The sequence below is a fragment of the Lathyrus oleraceus genome, chromosome 7 (genome assembly GCF_024323335.1).
Source record: "Lathyrus oleraceus cultivar Zhongwan6 chromosome 7, CAAS_Psat_ZW6_1.0, whole genome shotgun sequence".
Classification (NCBI taxonomy): Eukaryota; Viridiplantae; Streptophyta; class Magnoliopsida; order Fabales; family Fabaceae; genus Lathyrus; species Lathyrus oleraceus.
The window spans coordinates 447,982,342-448,005,497 of NC_066585.1; the positions used below are offsets into that span (position 1 = coordinate 447,982,342).

At 40.5% G+C, this 23,156-nt stretch overlaps 1 protein-coding gene across 1 annotated transcript; it reads left to right on the plus strand.

Annotated features, from left to right (window-relative positions):
* Window positions 1-10,104: 10,104 nt before the first annotated feature.
* LOC127104294 (uncharacterized) lies at window positions 10,105-11,325 on the plus strand. Its single transcript, XM_051041481.1, has one exon. The coding sequence runs from the start codon at window positions 10,105-10,107 to the stop codon at window positions 11,323-11,325; it is 1,221 nt and encodes a 406-aa protein (XP_050897438.1).
* The last annotated feature ends 11,831 nt before the right edge of the window (window positions 11,326-23,156 follow it).

Below are 23,156 nucleotides of genomic sequence, written 5' to 3' on the forward strand. Positions count from 1 at the left end.
TAAGTTATTGCAGAGGGACTATGTGCTTAAACTGAGAGGAAGATGGAAGAATTAGTGAATTTTATATCCAGTGGCAGAGTCCAGTTTTATCTCTTGATATGATCACCTGTTGCATTGAGATGGGATGACTTGAGTCTGCTCATGACATTTTGAATAATGTAGAGGCTGCAGGGTCGCCGTTGGGTCGTGATACATATACGTTACCCTTGTCAGCTTATTAGAAGAAGGAAATGCAGAGAGAACGAGTTGAAATAATGAGTCAACATGGAAGAAACTTCCTGCAGATTTTGGTTGAAGTTCTCGTTATCAGCGCCTTGATGTCCTTATCAGCTTAGGGGTTGCATCACATTTTGTAGTTGTTTGGTGAGATGACTGGATTATCCATAATTATGGTTGTAGCTGGGGAAAGGCCTCGTTCCCGTCAACTTCCAATTGGTGATAGTACAATACTTCTACAATGGGCTATTGGTGAAGTTCTTGAACTTGACTATGCACTATTTAAATCCCATATCTGCTGCAAACAACAGGAGAACTGCCAAAAGTACATCCCGAACCATGAGATGTACACTTAGCCGGAATTCCACTAGATATCAGATGGAAGCGTTAAAACCTGCATCTGCAAAAGATCCAAATATGTGCATGAGAAATTTGAAAATGCAATCCATAATAGCAATGCAGACAATGAATTCTTGCTCATGGATTCACGCTTTTATTGCTTGCGTTAAAGAAACATGTTGAATACTTCATCAATGCGTCTCAGATTCGTCACGACGGCGGCATCGTATTCGCGTATCAATTTGTATCAGTTCACAGATGAATACAAGTTGCAGCGAGTGAGAATAACTTACCGTTGATAGAAGCAAGTATTGAACTCCTTCCCCTTCTTCGAATCACTCCCTCTTATTCACAACTCTGTGAAGCTCTGGTTGTGCGCCTTGGTTATTGTTGTTGATTGTGGAATCCCAGGTGTATGCGTTTGATTTAGAGAATGAAACTTTGATGCAACTTGATAGCAGAACTTTGATGCAGAGTGATAAAACTTTGATGCAGGATAACAAAACTTTGGTACGGCTTGATCTTGAGCTTGTGCAGAAGTGGAATTGATGCAATTGTGCAGAAACAGTTTGATGAACTTGTGCAGAATGAACTTGGTAGAGAATGAGATTGCAGGTTTTGTCAATCTTCAAATCAGAAACATGGCCATTTGAATTTATTGAGTAGTACAAGAGCTTTTCAAGCACAGTTGTAAGCCGTCGACATTCGATGCTGCTTGAACCATTGCTAAATCTTTGACATCAAACTGCCTCAAACGCCTCATTTTTCTTCAAACTGCCATGGATGAGATACCGAGGGAATCTGATTTTGATGGTGCATTCAAAGATAGTTGACAAGATTGAAGATATTTTAACTAGTGTAGCAAATCTTTTCATGCTTGAAAACAAGTCCTCCAAGTTGAATAAGCAAATCCTGCAGCCAATTTGCAACGAAGCAAGATTGATGAAGAAGTTAATTCGCTATCGGATGGAGAAAAGGAGAATAAATGCAACAAAGAGTGGAAGGCATACCAGAATTTTAAACCTAATGATGAAGGGGTCTTGATGCATTTCAACAGGCTCGGTCACTTTTCAGCCGCCGTCCCCCACATTCAGGTTGAAGTGTTTGCTGCTATGGTTGCCACTTGAAATCACTGAACAAACACGATTATTTATTGATTTTTTCCAGTTATCAGTCTAAAAGAGGAAGGTTCTAAAACTTTTTGCGGGCAAGCTCTAAGGGGTGCAACAATGTTGAAAGCAAAGGCATTGAAAGAGATGTGGAGCATTATTATCGTGACGCCGTTAGAGAAGAGGGTGAGATTTGGAATATGCAGCGGTGCCTAAAGCCAAAAGCTTCTTACTCAAGGAGACAAATCGCACCAAAACCATGTGAAAACCATGCCAAATCATCATATAATTTTCAAGCAGGACCCTGCAACAAGCTCCATTAGAATCAAAATCATGAAATCGTACAAAATCTCATAAGTCATTATCGAAATAAAATGTCAAACCTCTGTACAATCTCCATCGTGCTCAACAAGTTATGAAGAAGTGTGTTGATGCTAAACGAAGTTTGGCGGAGTTCAGAGTTGGAGATACAGTTTTTGCCAAGCTGCAGCCTTATCAAAAACATTGTGTATCCTTGCATCAAAATCAGATGTTAGAGTTTAGAGAAATTGCCAACGGTGCCGATTCAGTGATGCAAAGACCTACCAAGGAAGAGGCATCAAATTTAGTCGCAGCAATTCTCAAGTGTTCCTGTTTGTGAGCTCAAACTGTCAATTATTGGTGCTACCAAGTCATGCCAAGACTAAGCCAAACCCACCATCCTCCACAAGAACAAGCGCATGGTTAAACAAGAGCTGAGTGTTGACAGGATACTTCTATTGCTAAGAGCTTGCAGAACTGCTACAATAACAACACGAAATCAGTTAATTCCAAAATGCAAACTTTTCAGTTGAGTAACTTATGAGGGTAAAAGTTTTTACCAGTGGTGAAGTTTCGAAATGAAGAGAATTGAGAGAGGGACCACCAAGCTAGGATGAAGACAAAATCTCCAAGCATCCTCCGTACGAAGGCTCCACTACCCTAAAAAACGCAGCAGAGGAAAGAGAGGAGTCCGGTATAAAAAGGGATCTCTATTCACGAAACCCTAATTTTTTAGAGGCGCGTCCACTGTTCACAAGCAAAAGAAGTCGAAATAGAAAAGGTGAAAAACCCTGTTTTTCTTGGAGAAGAAGAGGCGAAAATGATAAAACCCTCGCCGAGCATAGCAAGTGAGTAAGGGAGAAGAAGAAAAGTACTCACCAGCCGTTGAAGCGTCAAACTCGGTAGATCTTTATTGGCCTTGATATATTGATAATCTGTTGTTCCTATTTTCGCTTTGATTTTCTTCTTTTCCTTGGATTTCCATTTATATCATGTAACCATGCTCAAAATAATGAAAAGGGGGGATATGCGGGAGTAGGGTTTATATGATTTCTGCTTGTGTTTGATTTTGTTGAGTTTTGTTTAAACTGAGTATGGATGTGATGTTATAGTAATTTTTGAGATGTTGGATGTTTGTTTGAGACAAAATGAACGATTTCGGGTTCAAGGATGAACACCATGGTTGTTCATCACTTGTTCCTTATGAAATTCGGTTTTTATATGACAGTTAATGGAGTGCAATCTAAAATGGAATTGGTCAAGATTTTATGGAAAAGGGGCGAGTGATTGAACAGTTGGTAGTCTGATTTCTTTTCCCTATATATTGATTAATGAGGTGTTGGTGGGGGAATTGAGAATTTTTTAATTTTTGAATCAGCAAGAATCTCGTTGGTGCATTTAATGATAATGTATGGATATGGGATTTGGCCGCATGCGTACGCTTTCAAAGCCATTTTGAAATTTGTTCCAGTTTTTCTTTTTTTCTTTTTTTAATATTCTTTATTATCACATGGCAGCTTAGATTAGATGACATTTATTTTTTATTCTCTTCATTATTTCCATGGCAAACCGCATGGCTATAAGGTAGAGGCGCAACCTTATCTCCCTCTTTGTTGTTTTCAGTAGTGTATGTTGCCCCTAGGGTTTCTATTGAGCCTTAGGATCCCTCAAACTTTTTTTATTTGTTGTTTTTGTTTATGATAACTTTATTTTTGTTTTCTACTATTTCTTTCCCTTTTCTTTCAAAAAAAAAGAAGCAATTTCTATTTAATTTAAATAAACTTCTGTTATCAAATTAGATTTTATCTTTTTTTTATCACTACCTAAGTTTACTTCATAAATTTTGTTATTATTATTATTATTTATTGGTATTATCATCATTGATTATTTAGTATGACTTAGGTGGCGATTCTTTCTTTCTTCGAGATTCATGTGAATTACCATGTTTATGCTTGTTTATTTGTTTGTACAAATTATTTGGTTTTGTGCGCATGGTATGTTATAATCATGATAGAGCATTTCAATCCCACTGATCAAAACACAATTCAAAAATAAATCACCTAACTCTTGATTCAACGTTGAGTCTCCATTTCCATACCCTTGTAAGTCGATTGCTTTTAAGCATCGTCATCAACCTCACATAGCTTACTCTTGGGCTTTCTTACAATGAGACAGCTCCCTTACACTTACACTCATACATCGTATTGTTTGTTGTTTGGGCCCGATTTAATTATTCCAATACTTTGAATCCCCATTTGACAAAATGTACCCCACTCCCCCGATGTGTAATAATTTTACTGCTTTTCATTTCTTTATTTGTTTGACTGTTTAGTTAGCTACTAACACAAGAATAAAATCAACCATTTCCAAAAGATGAAAAATAAGACTCGATCCAACGTTGAGTATTTTCTCAATAAACAAATCAATCCATTCGTTCTTCCCATTCTATTCCATTTCTTTCAAAACTTCATCAAATGCTTGATCCAACGTCAAGCCATTTTTCATAATAAAAAATCAAAAAAGTATTAATTCATATTTAAGACCTTTTCAATAAAGTTGGAAATGGAACATGGTGGATACCGCGCACTCCTGAGACTAGGGTTCGAGATGGATGCCTCGCCTATCTTAGCTCTCGCCATCATTCAAATTTATCTATTCTGTTTCTCTCAAACCCTCATTCAAATCTTTCTCAATCGCTCATCAAATGCTTGATCTAATTCAAGTCATTTTCACAACAAAACTCAAAATACTTAATTCCTATCTAAACACTTTTCAATAAAATGGAAATGGAACATGGTGGATACCACTCCCTCCTGAGATTAAGATTCGAGGTGGATGCCTCGCCTATCTAAGCTCTCGCCATCATTTAAAATTGTCAATGCGGTTTCTTCAAACCTTTTCTCAATCAAATTCAAAAACACTTAATTCTTATTAAACCCTTTTACAAATAAGATGGAAATGGAACGTGGTGGATACCACGTACTCCTGAGACTAGGATTCGAGATGGATATCTCGCTCATCCAAGTTCTCGCCATTATTCAAAACACATCAAACCAATCAATTTCTTTTTCTTGCCGCCGTGCGATTGACTCTTAAACCTTTTCTCAAATGAAAGGTACTTTGTTTCAAAACAATGCAAGGCAATGTTTTTCCACCTGTTTTGGGTAGTCCAACAATGTTTTCGTCGATTTGACACAAAGTAGCTTTCGATAAAATCGACCAACAAACAAACATTTTCTACCCAGAACTACGTAAGCCTTGATTTCTCTGTTGAGATACGTAGGAGCAGGATTTGTAAATCTTGTCAGGCCCACTAATAAAAAACTTAGGTTTAGTCCTTCGTCAAAAATCCAAAAATATTCTCCTCTCTTCTATTCTCTCTTTCCCACTTAATAAATTAAAGCCTAACATTTCAAACTAACACTAACGCGCACAACCAACCTAATGGTTCCCGTTGAGTACAACGGACGTGAGGGGTGCTAATACCTTCCTCTTGCGTAATCGACTCTCGAACCCTGATTTGGTTCCGACGACCATAATCATTGTCGTTTTGTCTTGGGTTTTATCGATATTTCCCTTTTCCTTTTTAGGAATAAATAAAGTTCGATGGCGACTCTGTTCAGTCCATCACGCGAGCGTGCGATTGCGCTTCGCTAGGTCGTATTCTCATTTTTTGAGATGCGACAGATGACGACTCTGTTGGGGATATATGTTGATCCCTAAGTGAGTCAAGCCTAGTTAGGACGTTTGTGCGCCTTTGTTTGTTTAATTGTATGGATTTTCCTTATTTATTGCTTTTATTATCTTTATTGTTATATTGATATTTCTGTTATATATTGGTTCCACTGTGTTGGGCACTTGGATATTTGATTGCAAACCATGTGGGAAAGACTCTACACCCGAGTCTAGAATGAAAAAACATAAGATAGAACGATGGTTGAGTAGTACAGACTCCCGAGGTGAATACTTCGTAAGAGTCGGTACGAGAACCTCACTTAGAGTAGATCCTTTTGCAAATATTGTCGCCCGAGGTGTATACCTTGTAAGCTTCGATGTTTCAAAGGGGTCCATGACTCTAAGAACCTTTTAGAACATTGAACCTCTGGCCAATTAGAAATGATGGTTGCGTAGTATGGATTCCCGAGGTGAATACTTCGTAAGAATCGATACGAGAACCTCGCTCAGAATAGATTCTCTAGATGGAGTTGACGATCGGAAAGTATTTTCCGTAAGCGTCAAACATTCTTTTGAATCCATGACTCTGAGTACCCTGTCTAGAACCAAGTCGATGGTTGCGTAGTGCGGACTCCCGAGGTAAATACTTCATAAGAGTTGGTACGAGAACCTCACCCATAATAGATTCCCTTGATGGAGTTGACGACCGGAAAGTATTTTCCGTAAGCGTCAAACATTCTTGCGAATCAATGACTCTGGGGATCCTTTGTAACAAAGCCCTAGATCACACCCGGTGAGAACCCTGTTTTGGAAAGCAATCAGATTTATCCATACCTCGGACCTTTGAACCTGTACCAAAAAAAACATTGCATCCATCCATTCATTGCATACGCATAAAAAGCAAAACTCTTAGTTTGTTTCGCATTATTTCAGGAATCCAAGACTTGTTAGCAAAATGAATCCTGAGAGAATAAGCACTTTTCAGTTCAAATACAAATACGTGGACCTTGCTAGCCTGCAGAAGTTGAGTGCCAAAGTAACACCAATCAAACTCAACAGCTTTGTGCAAAACTATGGAAGAATTCTGGACATCCTAAATGAGAAGATGGACATGATGACCACAGTGACTATTGCTCAGTTCTATGATCCACCTCTATGTTGTTTCACGTTTTCTAACTTCCAATTGGCTCCTACCTTGGAGGAATTTGAGAGGATCATAGGCCGGAATTTGAAGGATCATAATCCATTTCCTAAGTTCGATGAAGATATTCCTCCCAAGAGGATAGCGTTAACTTTGGGTCTAAAAGTTTCTGAAGTCGTGGACAAGTGGGATTTGAAGGGAGCTTTCAATGGTTTTTCTAGGAAGTTTTTGGAGGATCAAGCTAAGAAGATGGAAAAAGAAGGGAATTGGGAAGCCTTCTATGTTGTGTTAGCCGTGTTGGTATATGGGATAGTTCTCTTCCCAAATATTGACCATTTTGTGGACCATCTGGCGGTGAGAATCTTCCTCTCTGGTAACCCCTTACCGTTCCTCCTGGCAGACCTCCACTACGCTCTCCATGATCGTCATGAGAAGAAGGGAGGAACCATCTTATGTTGTGCGTAGTTGTTGCATGCCTGGTTTAGATCCCATATGCCCGAAGAAGGCCCTTTTGTCTCAAAGGAACTCAAGCCTTCCCAGAAGTTAGCTTCTCTCACCTCCAATCATGTTAAGTGGTATATCAGGGATTGGGAAACTGAGGATGTTATTGTCAGCATTGGAGACTTCCCCAATGTACCTTTGATAGGAACCAAGGGTTGCATCAACTATAACCCCGTGTTATCTCTGAGGCAGCATGGGTACCCTATGAATGGCCCTCCAAAAACTGAAGCTTTAGAGCCTTTCATCTTACACAGTGCTGAAGCAGATCATCCCATGGTGAAGAAGATCAAGAGGTCTTGGCAAGCAGTTATCAGAAAAGGTAAAGAGTTGGGTAAGAGAAATGTCATTGCTCAAGAGCCTTACACTTGTTGGGTTAGAGAGAGGGTTCAGATGGTTAAACTCCCTTTTCCATTTGATCCTTCTATCTATCCATTGGTTCCTGAGCCAGAACCCATATTACCTGAAGATGTAGAGAAGCTCAATGCCCGTATCAAGGAGTTGGAGTTGGAAAATGCTGATTTGAGAATTAAGCTCGGCCGAGTCTCGATAGAGAATGGGAACTTGAAAGACGGTCAACAAAAGAAGGACAAAGAGCTTGAAATCTCCAACAAAAGAGCTAGAGAATCTGAAGCAAGGAGGGAAAAATTCGGACAAGCGCTCTACAACACTAAATCTGTGTTAAAATCAAAGGAAGAGGAGTTGGATAGAGCTTTACTCCAGATTCAAAAACTCAACAAGACTTTGGAATTGACCCTTGAAATGAAAAGGGAAGCACGACTAATTTCTGAGATTCGTACTCGTGAACTGGAGAATACCATTCAGAAATACAAGGATACTCTGGAACGCGAGAAGCTGAGGACTGAAGAGTCAGAAAGAGTTTGCACACGGCTGAAATATCAGTTGGAACAAGCCGATGCTAGAATCCAGGCACTTGAAGGTGGGGATCAGGATGTTGCCTATATGATGTTGCTAGGTGAGTGCAGATATTGGAGAAACCTCTATAGGGACATAGAGGTGACCAAGACTGAAGACTTGCGCATCATTCAAGATCTCCAAGGGCTTTACACTGAGTGGAAAGGCAAATTTATGAGGCTGTCCGGATTTGCAAATTCCATCATGCGAGAGCTACCTGAGAAGTTGCAAGAAGCTGATTGGTGCATGTGTCCAGAGAACACCCCGCATCAAGTCTTTAATTTCATTAAGTTTTGTAAGGCAATACTAGAAGGGTTGACTACCGACCTTGCTACGGTTCGGAAAGCCCATAAGCCATAAGCACGTTGTTTGTATTTGAACTTTGCTATGAGATTAATGAAAAATCACTTTTGAGATTCATTTTATTGTGTTTCATTTCCTTATTATTTTTAATATTTGCGAACAAGTGTTGTGGCGTTTTTGAAATGAATGACTGAAACTAACCAAGAGTTTTGCAAACAAGATGCATCCATACATGCATTCATACATTTTCAAAATAGAGTCTCACTCCGTCCTTTCTTCCTCCAGTTTCACGCTGAATTTTCAACACCAGTATAATACTCGCGCCAGAGCAAGACAGAGAATGGCTGAACAAGAACAAGAGAGCGCCTGAGTTAGAGCGGAACTAGAAGAAATCAAGGGAGGCATGTCCCAGATGCGAGAGATGCTGCAAGCTTTAACCTTCAGGTTTGAGATTCCGCAAGCGACTGTAATTTCAGAGACCACGGGCCCAACAGTGGAAGTCCAACCTCAGAGGACGTTACCCTCAACCCTTCCTCCATATGGGTTACCCTATGACTTCGTCCCCCGAGCGGAGGTAGTGCACGACATGGGGCAATATGTCCAACAAGCCGTGCCATTACCGGTTTACACCAATGCACGTCCAGTCATCCATACTGTGGTTCCACCAGCTGCCTATGCTAGGCATATTCCTCATTATGAAGATCAAAACCACATGTATCAGACTGTCGACTCAACCGTTGCTGGTGACGAAGTAAGGCTTGAGGATTTTAGAGAAGTAAAGGAGAACATGCAGCTCCTCGAGAAGAAGTTCCGAGATCTAGAAGGAGACCACGTCTTTGGATCTGCTGCCAAAGAAATGTGCCTGGTATCCGGGTTGGTGATTCCAGCCAAATTCAAAACTCCAGACTTCGACAAATACAAGGGGCATACTTGTCCAAAGAGCCATCTCATCATGTATTACCGCAAAATGGCTGCACACGTGGAGGACGACAAGCTGATGATCCATTGTTTTCAAGATAGCTTGAGTGGGGCTCCTTCCAAATGGTATCTAAGTCTGGATCAGAATAGGATCAGGTGTTTCCAAGACCTGTCGGACGCGTTCATAAAACATTACAAATATAATATGGACATGGCGCCTGACAGAAGACAGTTGCAGAGCATGTTCCAGCATGACAAGGAGTCCTTCAAAGAATACGCTCAGAGATGGATGGAGTTGGCTTCTCAAGTTGAGCCGCCTCTAGCTGAGAAGGAATTGGCTGAACTGTTCATCGACACTGTCCAACCCCAATTCTACGAGAAGATGGTTGGAAGTGCTTCTTTGGGATTCTCCGAGCTTGTTGCTATAGGAGCTCGCGTCGAATATGGTGTAAGAAATGGAAACTGGCGGCTGTAGCTGGAACTTCAAACGCTAATCAAAATAAGTTCTCTAGAGGGTTTCCCCGAAAGAAAGAGGGGGAAACAAATGTTGTGACTGCTGGTCAAGGAAGAGCTCCTCCAAGAAGGAGACCACAACAATACTCACCACAGCACTATGGTCAACAACCAATTCCCTATCAACAACCCATGTATCCCGTCCAGTATGCTCCGCAACCGTACGTAGCTACTGTGATGCCTGCATTCAATCAACAGCCTGCTCAGGCTTATCAAGCGCCTCTAGTCTATCGACCAGATCCAGTTCAACGTCGTGTTGCGGCTTCTCCAGCTTATCAACAAGCACCAACAACTCCTATTTATCAACAGTCGAGAGCTCAAGCACCAAGGCAAAATGCTCAAAACCAGAATAGGAGGCAAGGGGAGAGGGCGACCTTCAATCCAATCCCAATGTCGTACACTGAGCTTTATCCCTCCTTGTTGCAAAAGGCTTTGGTGGTTCCTAGACCTATGGGACATCCACCTGATCGTCTGCCTCCATGGTACAACCCTAATGCACACTGTCCTTTCCATGAAGGTGCCCCCGGGCATGACCTAGAGGGTTGTTACGCTCTAAAGCATAGGGTCCGTGAACTGATCGAGAGCAAGATCTTGTCTTTTAAGGACATGGGACTGAATGTGAAGAACAATCCTCTTCCTCCCCATGGAAATCCTACGGTAAATGCCATTGAGGATGCTTCTGTTGGTGTTACGGTTGATAAGGTGGATGATGTAAAGACTCCTTTGGCAGCATTCCATGCCCGATTGGTGGAAGCTGGCATGATTAATGTTAATCATGAAAATTGTGAAGAGTGTGCCACATACCCAAAGGGATGTCAGGTGGTACGAGACAACATTCAAGATTTGATGGATAAAGGAGTGCTTCAAATATCCAGTGCTGTGAAGAACGAAGATGTGTTGGTAATTGAACCTTGTTTCAATTTACCTGAACCAGTTGAAATCCCATATTATAGTGGTGGAGTGGTTCCAGTGAATAGTAAGCCGTCGCATGTGGAAATATGTATGCCCATGCCTTTTCCCTACGAGAGCACCAAGGTTATGCCTTGGAAATATGAGATTATTGTTGTGGATAAGGTTGTTGAAGGAAGTGCAGATGCTGAAGTGATAGAAGCTGTAAGTGAAGACGTCACTAATATTGCAAGAATGAGCAGAATGACCCGTAGTGGTCGAATCTATACGCCTGAATTCAATGTGACTCCTCAAGGGCCGACCAAGGAATCAACAGTTGTAACTCCTGCTAAAGAACCCGAAGTGGTCAAATCCGAAGATGCTGTGGAATTCTTGAAGTTAATCAAGAGAAGTGACTACAAGGTTGTGGACCAGTTGCATCAAACGCCGTCTAAGATCTCTATTTTATCTCTGCTGTTGAATCCAAAGCCCATAGGGAAGCTTTGTTGAAGGTACTTGCTCAAGCTCATGTAACGCAAAGCATAATAGTAGACCAATTTGATGGGGTGGTTGTGAATATCACAGCTTGCAACATTTTGAGCTTCAGTGGAGAGGAGTTACCTGAGGATGGACAAAATCACAATCGCGCTCTCTATATCTTGGTAAAATGCAAGGATGATGCTTTGGCAAGAGTTTTGGTTGATACCGGATCTTCTCTGAATGTTATGCCAAAGAGAACACTCACCAAGTTATCTTATCAAGGACCAGCTATGAAGCCCATTGCCTTGATAGTGAAAGCTTTTGATGGTTCCAGGAGAACCGTGATTGGAGAGGTAGAACTGCCCATATTGATTGGCCCTCATGTATTCCCGATTAATTTCCAAGTCATGGATATTAATCCAGCGTATAGCTGCTTACTGGGACGTCCTTGGATTCATGCTGCAGGGGCAGTTACCTCCACCTTACATCAGAAAATGAAGTTTGTAGTGGACAATCAATTAATCATCATTTCTGGAGAGGAGGACTTTGTGGTCAGTCACCTTTCATCCTTCAGATACATTGAGGCTGATGAGAACGCTTTGGAAACTTCTTTCCAAGCTCTTGAAATAGCCAATGCCACTTTTGTGGAAATGAATGACCCTCTTGGGAAAGCTTGTTCATCTTTCGCTTTCTCTGAAAAGCGAAAAGCCTAGCATTGAAGGAGGAAACCCTGAAGGTTGGGGTCAGCTTATCGATATTCGTGAGAAGCATGATTGCTTTGGTCTGGGATGTGCGCCTTCCGCTGCGAAAGGAGCCCGAGTCCCTGCAAAGGACAACACCCGAAGCATCCAAGAAGTATTCCTTAGCACAGGATTCATCCATGAAGATCAGGTTAATGCAATTGAAGATAGCACCGAAAGTGAAGATGAGCCATGTTTGGTTTACCGGTGTGAGACAACTTTGAACAACTGGAAGGCGGTTGAGATCCCCGAAATTTTTCCTTTGTCAAAGTAATAATTGTTGTATTTTTCCTTTCAAATCCTTAGCTCTTCCCAAGGCTAATGGATCATGTTGTAGGGCCCATTTTCATTTTCAAATAATCATTATCAATGAATGAAAGACATTTTGTTAAATTCTTATTATTCATTTATTTTGCTTTCTCTTAAGAAAATGACAATCTTTTCAAAAACAAAAAAAAAACTTTTCATTTATGCATCTTTTATTTTTACTTTTCTAAAAAAAATCAATCATTCAAACATGCAGAATAAATGATAACCCCGTTGAATCCAATGACTTTACTACCTCTCATAACTTTGACTCCCCTATCTACCAAGCGGAAGAAGAGGGTGAAGAAGATTGTTACATCCCCGACGAATTGGCAAGGCTGTTCGAGCACGAGTCCAAAGCCCTTCAGCCACATGAAGAACCGGTGGAAACAATCAACCTTGGCACAGAGGAAGAGAAGAAAGAAGTCAAAATCGGCACCACGCTTGAAGCAAGCATCAAAGAGAGATTGGTTAAGCTGCTACAAGAATATGTGGATGTATTTGCATGGTCATACAAAGATATGCCAGGTCTAGACACCAACATCGTTGAGCACAAGCTCCCGCTTCAGCCAGAATGCCCGCCAGTAAAACAAAACCTCCGAAGAACAAGACCAGATATGGCTCTGAAGATTCGTGAAGAAGTCAAACGACAATTTGACGCTGGTTTTCTCGCAGTGGCGAAGTACCCACAATGGGTAGCTAACATTGTAACTGTGCCTAAAAAGGATGGCAAGGTGAGGATGTGTGTTGACTATAGGGATCTGAACAAAGCTAGTCCAAAGGATAATTTCCCTCTACCACACATTGATACTTTGGTAGACAATACTGCAAGATTTGCTATCTTCTCCTTTATGGACGGTTTTTCGAGATACAATCAAATCAAGATGGCTCTAGACGACATGGAGAAGACCACTTTTATCACCCCTTGGGGCACTTTTTGCTACAAGGTAATGCCTTTCGGTCTCAAGAATGCTGGGGCAACTTACCAAAGAGCTATGGTCACTCTTTTCCATGATATGATGCACAAGGAGATAAAGGTCTATGTTGATGACATGATCGCTAAATCTCAGAATGAAGAAGATCATATGAGCCATCTATAGAAGCTGTTTGAACGCCTCAGGAAGTTTAGATTACGATTAAACCCTGCAAAATGCACATTCGGTGTCCGTTCAGGGAAGTTGCTTGGTTTCATCGTTAGTCAACAAGGAATTGAGGTGGACCCTGACAAGGTCCGAGCTATACAAGAAATGTCGGCTCCACGCACCGAGCGAGAGGTTAGAGGCTTCCTGGGACGTTTGAATTATATCTCAAGGTTTATCTCACATATGACGGCCACATGTGAGCCTATCTTCAAATTGCTTCGAAAAGATCAAGCTTTTGAATGGAATTCTGATTGTCAAAATGCTTTTGAGAAGATCCGTCAATACTTGCAAGAGCCTCCTATTATGATTCCACTTGTCCCAGGAAAGCCATTAATCATGTATATGACTGTGCTTGAAGGGTCAATGGGATGCGTGCTGGGGCAACACGACGAAATTGGTCGGAAAGAACATGCTATTTACTATCTGAATAAAAAGTTTACCGATTGTGAAAGTCGATATTCGCTTTTGGAGAAAAGTTGTTATGCGCTAGCATGGGCCGCTCGTCATTTGAGGCAGTACATGATTTGCCATACTACTTTGTTGATCTCAAAAATGGATCCAATAAAGTATATCTTTGAGAAACCTGCCTTGACTGGCAGATGCTTTTGTCAGAGTACGACATCCAATACGTAACCCAGAAGGCAATCAAGGGAAGTGTGTTAGCAGAGTATCTTGCTCATCAACCAGTTGAAGACTATCAGGCGTTGAAGTTTGATTTCCCCGATGAGGATATCATGGTGATAAAGGATTGTGAGATCCCATGCCCAGATGAAGGACCGGAACTAGGATCTCGATGGAAGCTCGCGTTCGATGGTTCTTCCAATTACAATGGTCATGGTGTGGGAGCTGTTTTGATGAATCCAAATGGTGGCTTTACCCCTTTCACAGCAAGTTTGTGCTTTGATTGTACAAATAATGTCGCTAAATATGAAGCTTGTATCCTTGGTCTTGAAGCTGCAATTGATCTCTAAATCAAGATCCTTGAGGTGTATGGAGATTCAGCCTTAATGATCTATCAAGTCAAAGGAGAATGGGAAACTCGCGATGCGAAGCTGATCCCATATCGCGTTCATGTTGTGAAGATGATAGAATACTTCGACGATATCACTTTCCATCACATCCCAAGAGTAGAAAATCAAGTGGCTGACGCTTTGGCAACATTAGCATCAATGTACAAAGTCAGATTCCATAATGAAGCTCCACTTATTCGAATCGAGCGAAGAGATGAGCCTGCCTACTGTCAGCTGATTGAAGAAGAAACTGGTGGTAAACCATGGTTTCATGACATCAAGCGATATCTTTTAAGTCAAGAGTATCCAGAAGATGCTACATTGTTGGATAAGAAAACTCTGAGGAGGTTATCGTCCAAATTCTTTTTGAGCAATGATGTGCTTTACAAGAGAAACCATGACATGGTTCTGCTCAGATGCGTGGATAGACACGAAGCAGACATGTTAATCAAGGAGATTCATGAAGGATCCTTTGGAACCCATGCTAATGGACATGCTATGGCCAAGAAGATTTTGAGAGCTGGTTATTATTGGTTGACCATGGAGTCCGATTGTTTCATCTATGCAAGAAAATGTCATAAATGCCAAATTTATGCTGATAAGGTGCATGTACCGCCAACACTACTGGATGTTTTGACATCACCTTGGCCTTTCTCAGTGTGGGGCATCGATATGATTGGTGCTATAGAGCCGAAAGCTTCCAATGGTCATCGCTTCATCCTGGTTGCCATCGATTACTTTACTAAATGGGTAGAGGTTGCTTCCTATACCAATGTGACGAGACATGTGGTTGCTCGCTTTATCAAGAAGGAGATTATTTGCCGCTATGGAATCCCAAGCAAGATCATCACCGACAACGGTTTAAACTTGAACAACAAGACAATGACAGGATTATGTGAGGGTTTCAAGATTGACCACCATAATTCCTCTCAATACCGTCCAAAGATCAATGGTGCTGTTGAAGCTGCCAACAAAAATATCAAGAAGATCCTGTAAAAGATGGTGAAAACTTATAAGGATTGGCAAGAGATGCTACCCTTTGCTTTGCATGGATACCGGACCTCAATCCGCACTTCAACAGGGGCAACCCCATTCTCCTTAGTGTATGGTATGAACGCAGTTCTCCCAGTCGAAGTAGAGATACCTTCAACGAGAATATTGATGGAAGCCAAGTTGGACGAAGCTGAATGGATCCAAAACAACTATGATCAACTTAATCTCATTGATGAGAAGCGGATGACCGCACTGTGCCATGGACAATTGTACCAGCAATGAATCAAGAAGGCATTTGACAAAAAGGTTCGTCCTCGGGAGTTCAAGGAAGGAGGTCTCATGCTCAAGAAGATCTTGCCAGTACACAAAGATTCACGTGGGAAGTGGACTCCCAACTATGAAGGCCCATACATTGTAAAGAGAGCATACTCTAGAGGTGCTCTATTTCTCACAACTATGGATGGCGAAGAACTCATTCACCCTGTGAACTCTGATGCAGTCAAAAGATACTATGCCTAACAAATCCCGGTGGACTGAAAACCCGAAAGGGCGGTCCAGGCAAAAGTTAGGGATAAAAAAAAATGGTAGCTCGCTAAGTTGAAAACCTGAAAGGTCGACTTAGGCAATAAAGAGCGTCCCGGTGGATTGAAAACCCGAAAGGGCGATCCAGGCAAAAATTAGGGACAAAAGGCATAGACCGCGTCGGTTCGTCACTGATCAACACAGAAGAGCTAAAAATGGAAGATCAATCTAGTTACTCCCTTCAGAAGCGAGGTCTCGTGGAGTCATTGTTATTAGGGATAGTAGTATTCATTGTGATTCAATGTAAACCTTTCCCTATTGCCATTTTCAAATTTGTATCATTCCATGGAGTTACGCCATTTGTGTGCTACCATTCTTGAATAAATACAAGGTTGCCTATCAAATTCTATCATTTGCTATTTTTCTCTGGTTTTCTTTGTTATAAAAAATGTCATTTATTTGTTAATAATGAATTTTGAACTCAAAAAGAATTTTTCAACATATTGAGAAACACAATTTTGCTTTGACATGTGGAAATATTAAAAGGAAATCTTTCGTCTTTCCCCGCAAGTCTCAAGTTGCAAGACTCCCTTTGGATGATCAACATCTATCTCAAGAGAGCACAAATTTATCATTCTCTGGAAGGATTATTGGGCCAATTGTAACTGTTCAGCTTGATAGATCCTCCTTTGATGCATTTACTCACTCCTTCGGTTGAGTTATTGGTGTTGAGGATTCAGTACCTCCATAAAGCTTTCCCTAATTTCCAGTCTGTATATTGTCAGCATTTGCATTTCATGATCATTCATACATCATGCATATAAGCAAAATCCAAATCATGCATAGCCCGAAGTGCTTCGCGCTCATTTGCATAATCTCATGTCTCGTTATTGATTGTATCCCTTGACCTCTGAGACCAGTTGTTACTGGCATCGTCTGTTAAGTTTGGTTGTCACCAGTGTCTTTGACCAAATCCAGTTGTAACTGGTATCCTTTAAGGTCTGGTTGTAACCAGCATTTATTTTAAACCCAATTTTCGTTGGCATCACTGTCAGTCTGTTTGTAAATACATTTGTGATTGATATCTGAAGTTTGGTTGTCGCCAACATCATTTCAAGTCCAGTTGTTGCTGGCAAACTCCGTTGTAGCCGGTAATTGTTTACTAATGACTTTCATCAAGTCCAATTGTTGTTGGCAAAATCCGTTAAAGAATCTGGTTGTAATCCATTGCTTACGGTCAAAGTCCAATTGTTGTTGGCACGTACAGAGAGTTTGAATACCTTGTCTTTCCTAATGGTTCCGTGAAAGTCATGTATGACTCACCATCTTGAGGAGTTCCTAGAAGCTTGGAGGTTTTGTTTGATTTTCTTTGTAAAGAATCATCGTAGCCTATTTGCGTGGATGGTCTACTTATAAGAAGACTTCCGTTTATCTTTGTTTTGCATAAATCCCCTGTTAAGAATCTCCAAAATCTGTGATTGGATGAATTTCTTATGAGAAATCTCCAGAACTATCAAATGTATTCTAAAGTGTCAGGTCATGTATGAACCTATTGATGAAACTTGCTTTGTATGTTTTCCAATATTCTCAGGTCATGTATGAACCTATTGATAAAACTCTTTGAATAGTCAAGTGTTGTCAGGTCATGTATGAACCTGTTAATTGAGCACTCTTTGAATAGTCAAGTGTTGTCAGGTCATGTATGAACCTGCTGTTGAAAATTCTTTGAATAGTCAAGTATTACCAGGTCATGTATGAACCTGCTTTGAAGAATCTTTCTCTTTGATTATTCCAGTGTCGTCAAGTCATGTATGAACTTGTTGTGGAAATTTTCTCAAAGTATTCAAGTTTGTCATCAGGCCATGTATGAACCTGTTAATATACTCTTTTTGAATTTTTCTGAGTTTGTTAAGTCATGTCTGAACCTGCTGTCAGAACTTCTTGATATTCCCCAGCATTGTCAGGTCATGTATAAACCTGTTGTTGGGCTTTCATTCCAGTATTACCAGGTCATGTATGAACCTGCTTTGAAGAATCTTTCTCTTTGATTATTCCAGTGTCGTCAAGTCATGTATGAACTTGTTGTGGAAATTTTCTCAAAGTATTCAAGTTTGTCATCAGGTCATGTATGAACCTGTTGATATACTCTTTTTGAATTTTTCTAAGTTTGTTAGGTCATGTTTGAACCTGCTGTCAGAACTTCTTGATATTCCCCAGCATTGTCAGGCCATGTATGAACCTGCTGTTGAGCTTTCATTCCAGTATTACCAGGTCATGTATGAACCTGTTTTGAAGAATCTTTCTCTATGTTTGTTTCAGTGTTATCAGGTCATGTATGAACCTGTTGTAGAATTTTTTCTTATCCGGGTCTAATAAGTCATGTGTGAACTTACTGCCGAAATCTCTTATATTCTAAGTGTTGTTCATCGAATTTCACTTTAAGTAATCTCTAGTGTGTGTCTGATTCTCCAACAGGATTGTTTTCCCTAGCGAGTTGGTTTTTACCATTTTGTTTGTCTCCCTGTGGACCATCAGCATTCCCCATAGATTGGTCTGTCTAGTAGCATCTCCGTATCCCTAACAGATAAATTCAAAAATAAAGAATCCTGCATCCATGCATGTCATATCATAGCATTTTCATTTTTCAAGTTCAAAATCCGGGTCTCCAAGGTATTTAACCATCCCCCACTGCGATCCGATGAAAAGTGTTGTTTCATTTTTCTCTGGTGGAGGATGTTTAAATAGGGGCAACTGTCATACCCTGATTTTGGCCCTAAACTTTTTTCCCATCAATCATTCGTTTGCATTCTTTTTTTCATGACCATTTCATCTGGTCATGATGCTACCCACCAACATTAGTGGTTGGACTTGCTACCACGACCAGTCCATGTCTGTCTTTTGGGTTCTATTTCTTTATTTTGGTATGGGATGATTAATCTCCTTAGCCATGCGAGATCTGAAAACTCTTTCATTTGTTAGAATCAAGTGAATCTCATGTTTCGTTCCAATTTCATCGAGGGCTTAACGGATTTGGATGGAACATATGAGGATGAGATCAACAAGGAAGATTTCAATGAGGAACAAAATTCTGTTGCTCGCCTCCTAAACATGCTTCATAACAATGACCCTGAGGAAAATGACTCATGTACAACTTTTGAAATACCGTTTGTGGATGTTGACATGCCTACACATTTTGGAGTGGATATTGACATGCCTACATATTTTAGAACTTCAACTGATTCTACTTTTTGTCATGGTTCCGATGCTCCTAGTGATTTTAGTGGCTACTATCCATTTTTGAATTGTTACCAAGGTATAGATGTTAGGCCTGTTGTTACTCACAGTTCTGCTTATTTACCTAATGGTGTTTGTCCTGAATTCCGGAAAAAATGAAGAGACAACGGGGAACATGAAGGTTGAAAAAATGGAGTTTTTAACTGATACTGCAAACATGATTGGCGGCATGCATTTGAATACCAGTGGTCAGATCCCATTTCAGGACAGGCAATTTATGCCAACGGATAGTGAATATCCTTCATTTTTTTCCTTGTAATGTTATATTTGAAGACGGTGAATCAGTGCAACAGTTATCTTGTACTCCATATATTTCTTGTGAAGGCCAGCCATTCAATGACGAAGCTGAAGGAGATGAAATGGGCACGCCTTTCCAAAATACTTTTCACATTGACCATGCAGAGTTAAATGTTGGTCTTGGGGTGAAACAATTACCTGCGCAACTTACAATCATGTTGAAACCGGATACTCTGGTATTTAATCGCACTCAATTGTGATCATTTCATAAATACTAGAGATGAATGGTTTGAGAGATGAAATGATGCAATTGAAATGGCATATTGACGGAGTTTCGGCTGCTTATGTTCGGAACTATTGTCAGTTCTATGATAGTTTGTTGAGCTTGCACGTCAAATTTAACGATATTAATGATGCGGATAAGTTTGTTTGGATAGGAATAGCTCGCATAATTGTTACAATAGTGAAGAATGTAGGAATCATTTACAAAAGCCTTGCTTTATCATATTCGGATCGACTAATTTGAAGAGTGGATTAAAAATACATGTAGAGCCTAAGCTATTGCAGAGGGACTCTGTGCTTAAACTGAGAGGAAGATGGAAGAATTAGTGAATTTTATATCCAGTGGCAAAGTCCAGTTTTATCTCTTGATATGATTACCTGTTGCATTGATGGGATGGCTTGAGTCTGCTCATGACATTTTGAATGATGTAGAGGCTGCAGGGTCGCTGTTGGGCCGTGATACATATACGTTACCCTTGTCAGCTTATCAGAAGAAGGAAATGCAGAGAGAACGAGTTGAAATAATGAGTCAACATGGAAGAAGCTTCCTGCCGATTTTGGTTGAAGTTCTCGTTATCAGCGCCTTGATGTTCTTATCAGCTTAGGGGCTGCATCACATTTTGTAGTTGTTTGGTGAGATGACTGGATTATCCGTAATTATGGTTGTAGCTGGGGAAAGGCCTCGTTCTCGTCAACATCTAATTGGTGATAGTACAATACTTCTGCAATGGGCTATTGATGAAGTTCTTGAACTTGACTATGCACTATTTAAATCCCACACCTGCTGCAAACAACAGGAGAACTGCCAAAAGTACATCCCGAACCATGAGATGTACACTTAGCCGGAATTCCACTAGATATCAGATGGAAGCATTAAAACCTGCATCTGCAAAAGATCCAAAAATATGCATGAGAAATTTGAAAATGCAATACATAATAGCAATGCAGACAATGAATTCTTGCTCATGGATTCACGCTTCTATCGCTTGCATTAAAGAAACATGTTGAATACTTCATCAATGCGTCTCAGATTCGTCACGACGGTGACATCGTATTCGCGTATCAATTTGTATCAGTTCACAGATGAATACAAGTTGCAGCGAGTGAGAATAACTTACCGTTGATAGAAGCAAGTATTGAACTCCTTCCCCTTCTTCCAATCACTCCCTCTTATTCACAACTCTATGAAGCTCTGGTTGTGCGCCTTGGTTATTGTTGTTGATTGTGGAATCCCTGGTGTATGCGTTTGATTTAGAGAATGAAACTTTGATGCAACTTGATAGCAGAACTTTGATGCAGAGTGACAAAACTTTGATGCAGGATAACAAAACTTTGGTACGGCTTGATCTTGAGCTTGTGCAGAAGTGGAATTGATGCAATTGTGCAGAAACAGTTTGATGAACTTGTGCAGAATGAACTTGGTAGAGAATGAGATTGCAGGTTTTGTCAATCTTCAAATCAGAAACATGGCCATTTGAATTTATTGAGTAGTACAAGAGTTTTTCAAGCGCGGTTGCAAGCCGTCGACATTCGATGCTGCTTGAACCATTGATAAATCTTTGTCATCAAACTGCCTCAAACGCCTCATTTTTCTTCAAACTGCCATGGATGAGATACCGAGGGAATCTGATTTTGATGGTGCATTCAAAGATAGTTGACAAGATTGAAGATATTTTAACTAGTGTAGCAAATCTTTTCATGCCTGAAAACAGGTCCTCCAAGTTGAATAAGCAAATCCTGCAGCCAATTTGCAACGAAGCAAGATTGATGAAGAAGTTAATTCGCTATCGGATGGAGAAAAGGAGAATAAATGCGACAAAGAGTGGAAGGCATACCAGAATTTTAAACCTAATGATGAAGGGGTCTTGATGAATTTAAACAGGCTCAGTCACTTTTCAGCCGCCGTCCCCCACATTCAGGTTGAAGTGTTTGCTGCTACGGTTGCCACCTGAAATCACTGAACAAACACGATTATTTATTGATTTTTTTTCCAGTTTGCAGTCTAAAAGAGGAAGGTTCTAAAACTTTTTGTGGGCAAGCTCTAAGGGGTGCAACAATGTTGAATGCAAAGGCATTGAAAGAGATGTGGAGCATTATTGCCGTGACGCCGTTAGAGAAGAGGGTGAGATTTGGAATATGCAGCGGTGCCTAAAGCTAAAAGCTTCTTACTCAAGGAGACAAATCGCACCAAAGCCATGTGAAAACCATGCCAAATCATCATATAATTTTCAAGCAGGACCCTGCAACAAGCTCCATTAGAATCAAAATCATGAAATCGTACAAAATCTCATAAGTCATTATCGAAATAAAATGTCAAACCTCTGTACAATCTCCATCGTGCTCAACAAGTTATGAAGAAGTGTGTTGATGCTAAACGAAGTTTGGCGGAGTTCAGAGTTGGAGATACAGTTTTTGCCAAGCTGCAGCCTTATCAACAACATTCTGTATCCTTGCATCAAAATCAGATGTTAGAGTTTAGAGAAATTGCCCACGGTGCCGATTCAGTGATGCAAAGACCTACCAAGGAAGAGGCATCAAATTTAGTCGCAACAATTCTCAGGTGTTCCTGTTTGTGAGCTCAAACTGTCAATTATTGGTGCTACCAAGTCATGCCAAGACTAAGCCAAACCTACCATCCTCCACAAGAACAAGCGCATGGTTAAACAAGAGCTGAGTGTTGACAGGATACTTCTATTGCTAAGAGCTTGCAGAACTGCTACAATAACAACACGAAATCAATTAATTCCAAAATGCAAACTTTTCAGTTGAGTAACTTATGAGGGTAAAAGTTTTTACCAGCGGTGAAGTTTCAAAATGAAGAGAATTGAGAGAGGGACCACCAAGCTAGGATGAAGATAAAATCTCCAAGCATCCTCCGTACGAAGGCTCCACTACCCTAAAAAACGCAGCAGAGGAAAGAGAGGAGTCCGGTATAAAAAGGGATCTCTATTCACGAAACCCTAATTTTTTAGAGGCGCGTCCACTGTTCACAAGCAAAAGAAGTCGAAATAGAAAAGGTGAAAAACCCTGTTTTTCTTGGAGAAGAAGAGGCGAAAACGATAAAACCCTCGCCGAGCATAGCAAGTGAGCAAGGGAGAAGAAGAAAAGTACTCACCAGCCGTTGAAGCGTCAAACTCGATAGATCTTTATTGGCCTTGATATATTGATAATCTGTTGTTCCTATTTTCGCTTTGATTTTCTTCTTTTCCTTGGATTTCCATTTATATCATGTAACCATGCTCAAATTAATGAAAAGGGGGGATATGCGGGAGTAGGGTTTATGTGATTTCTGCTTGTGTTTGATTTTGTTGAGTTTTGTTTAAACTGAGTATGGA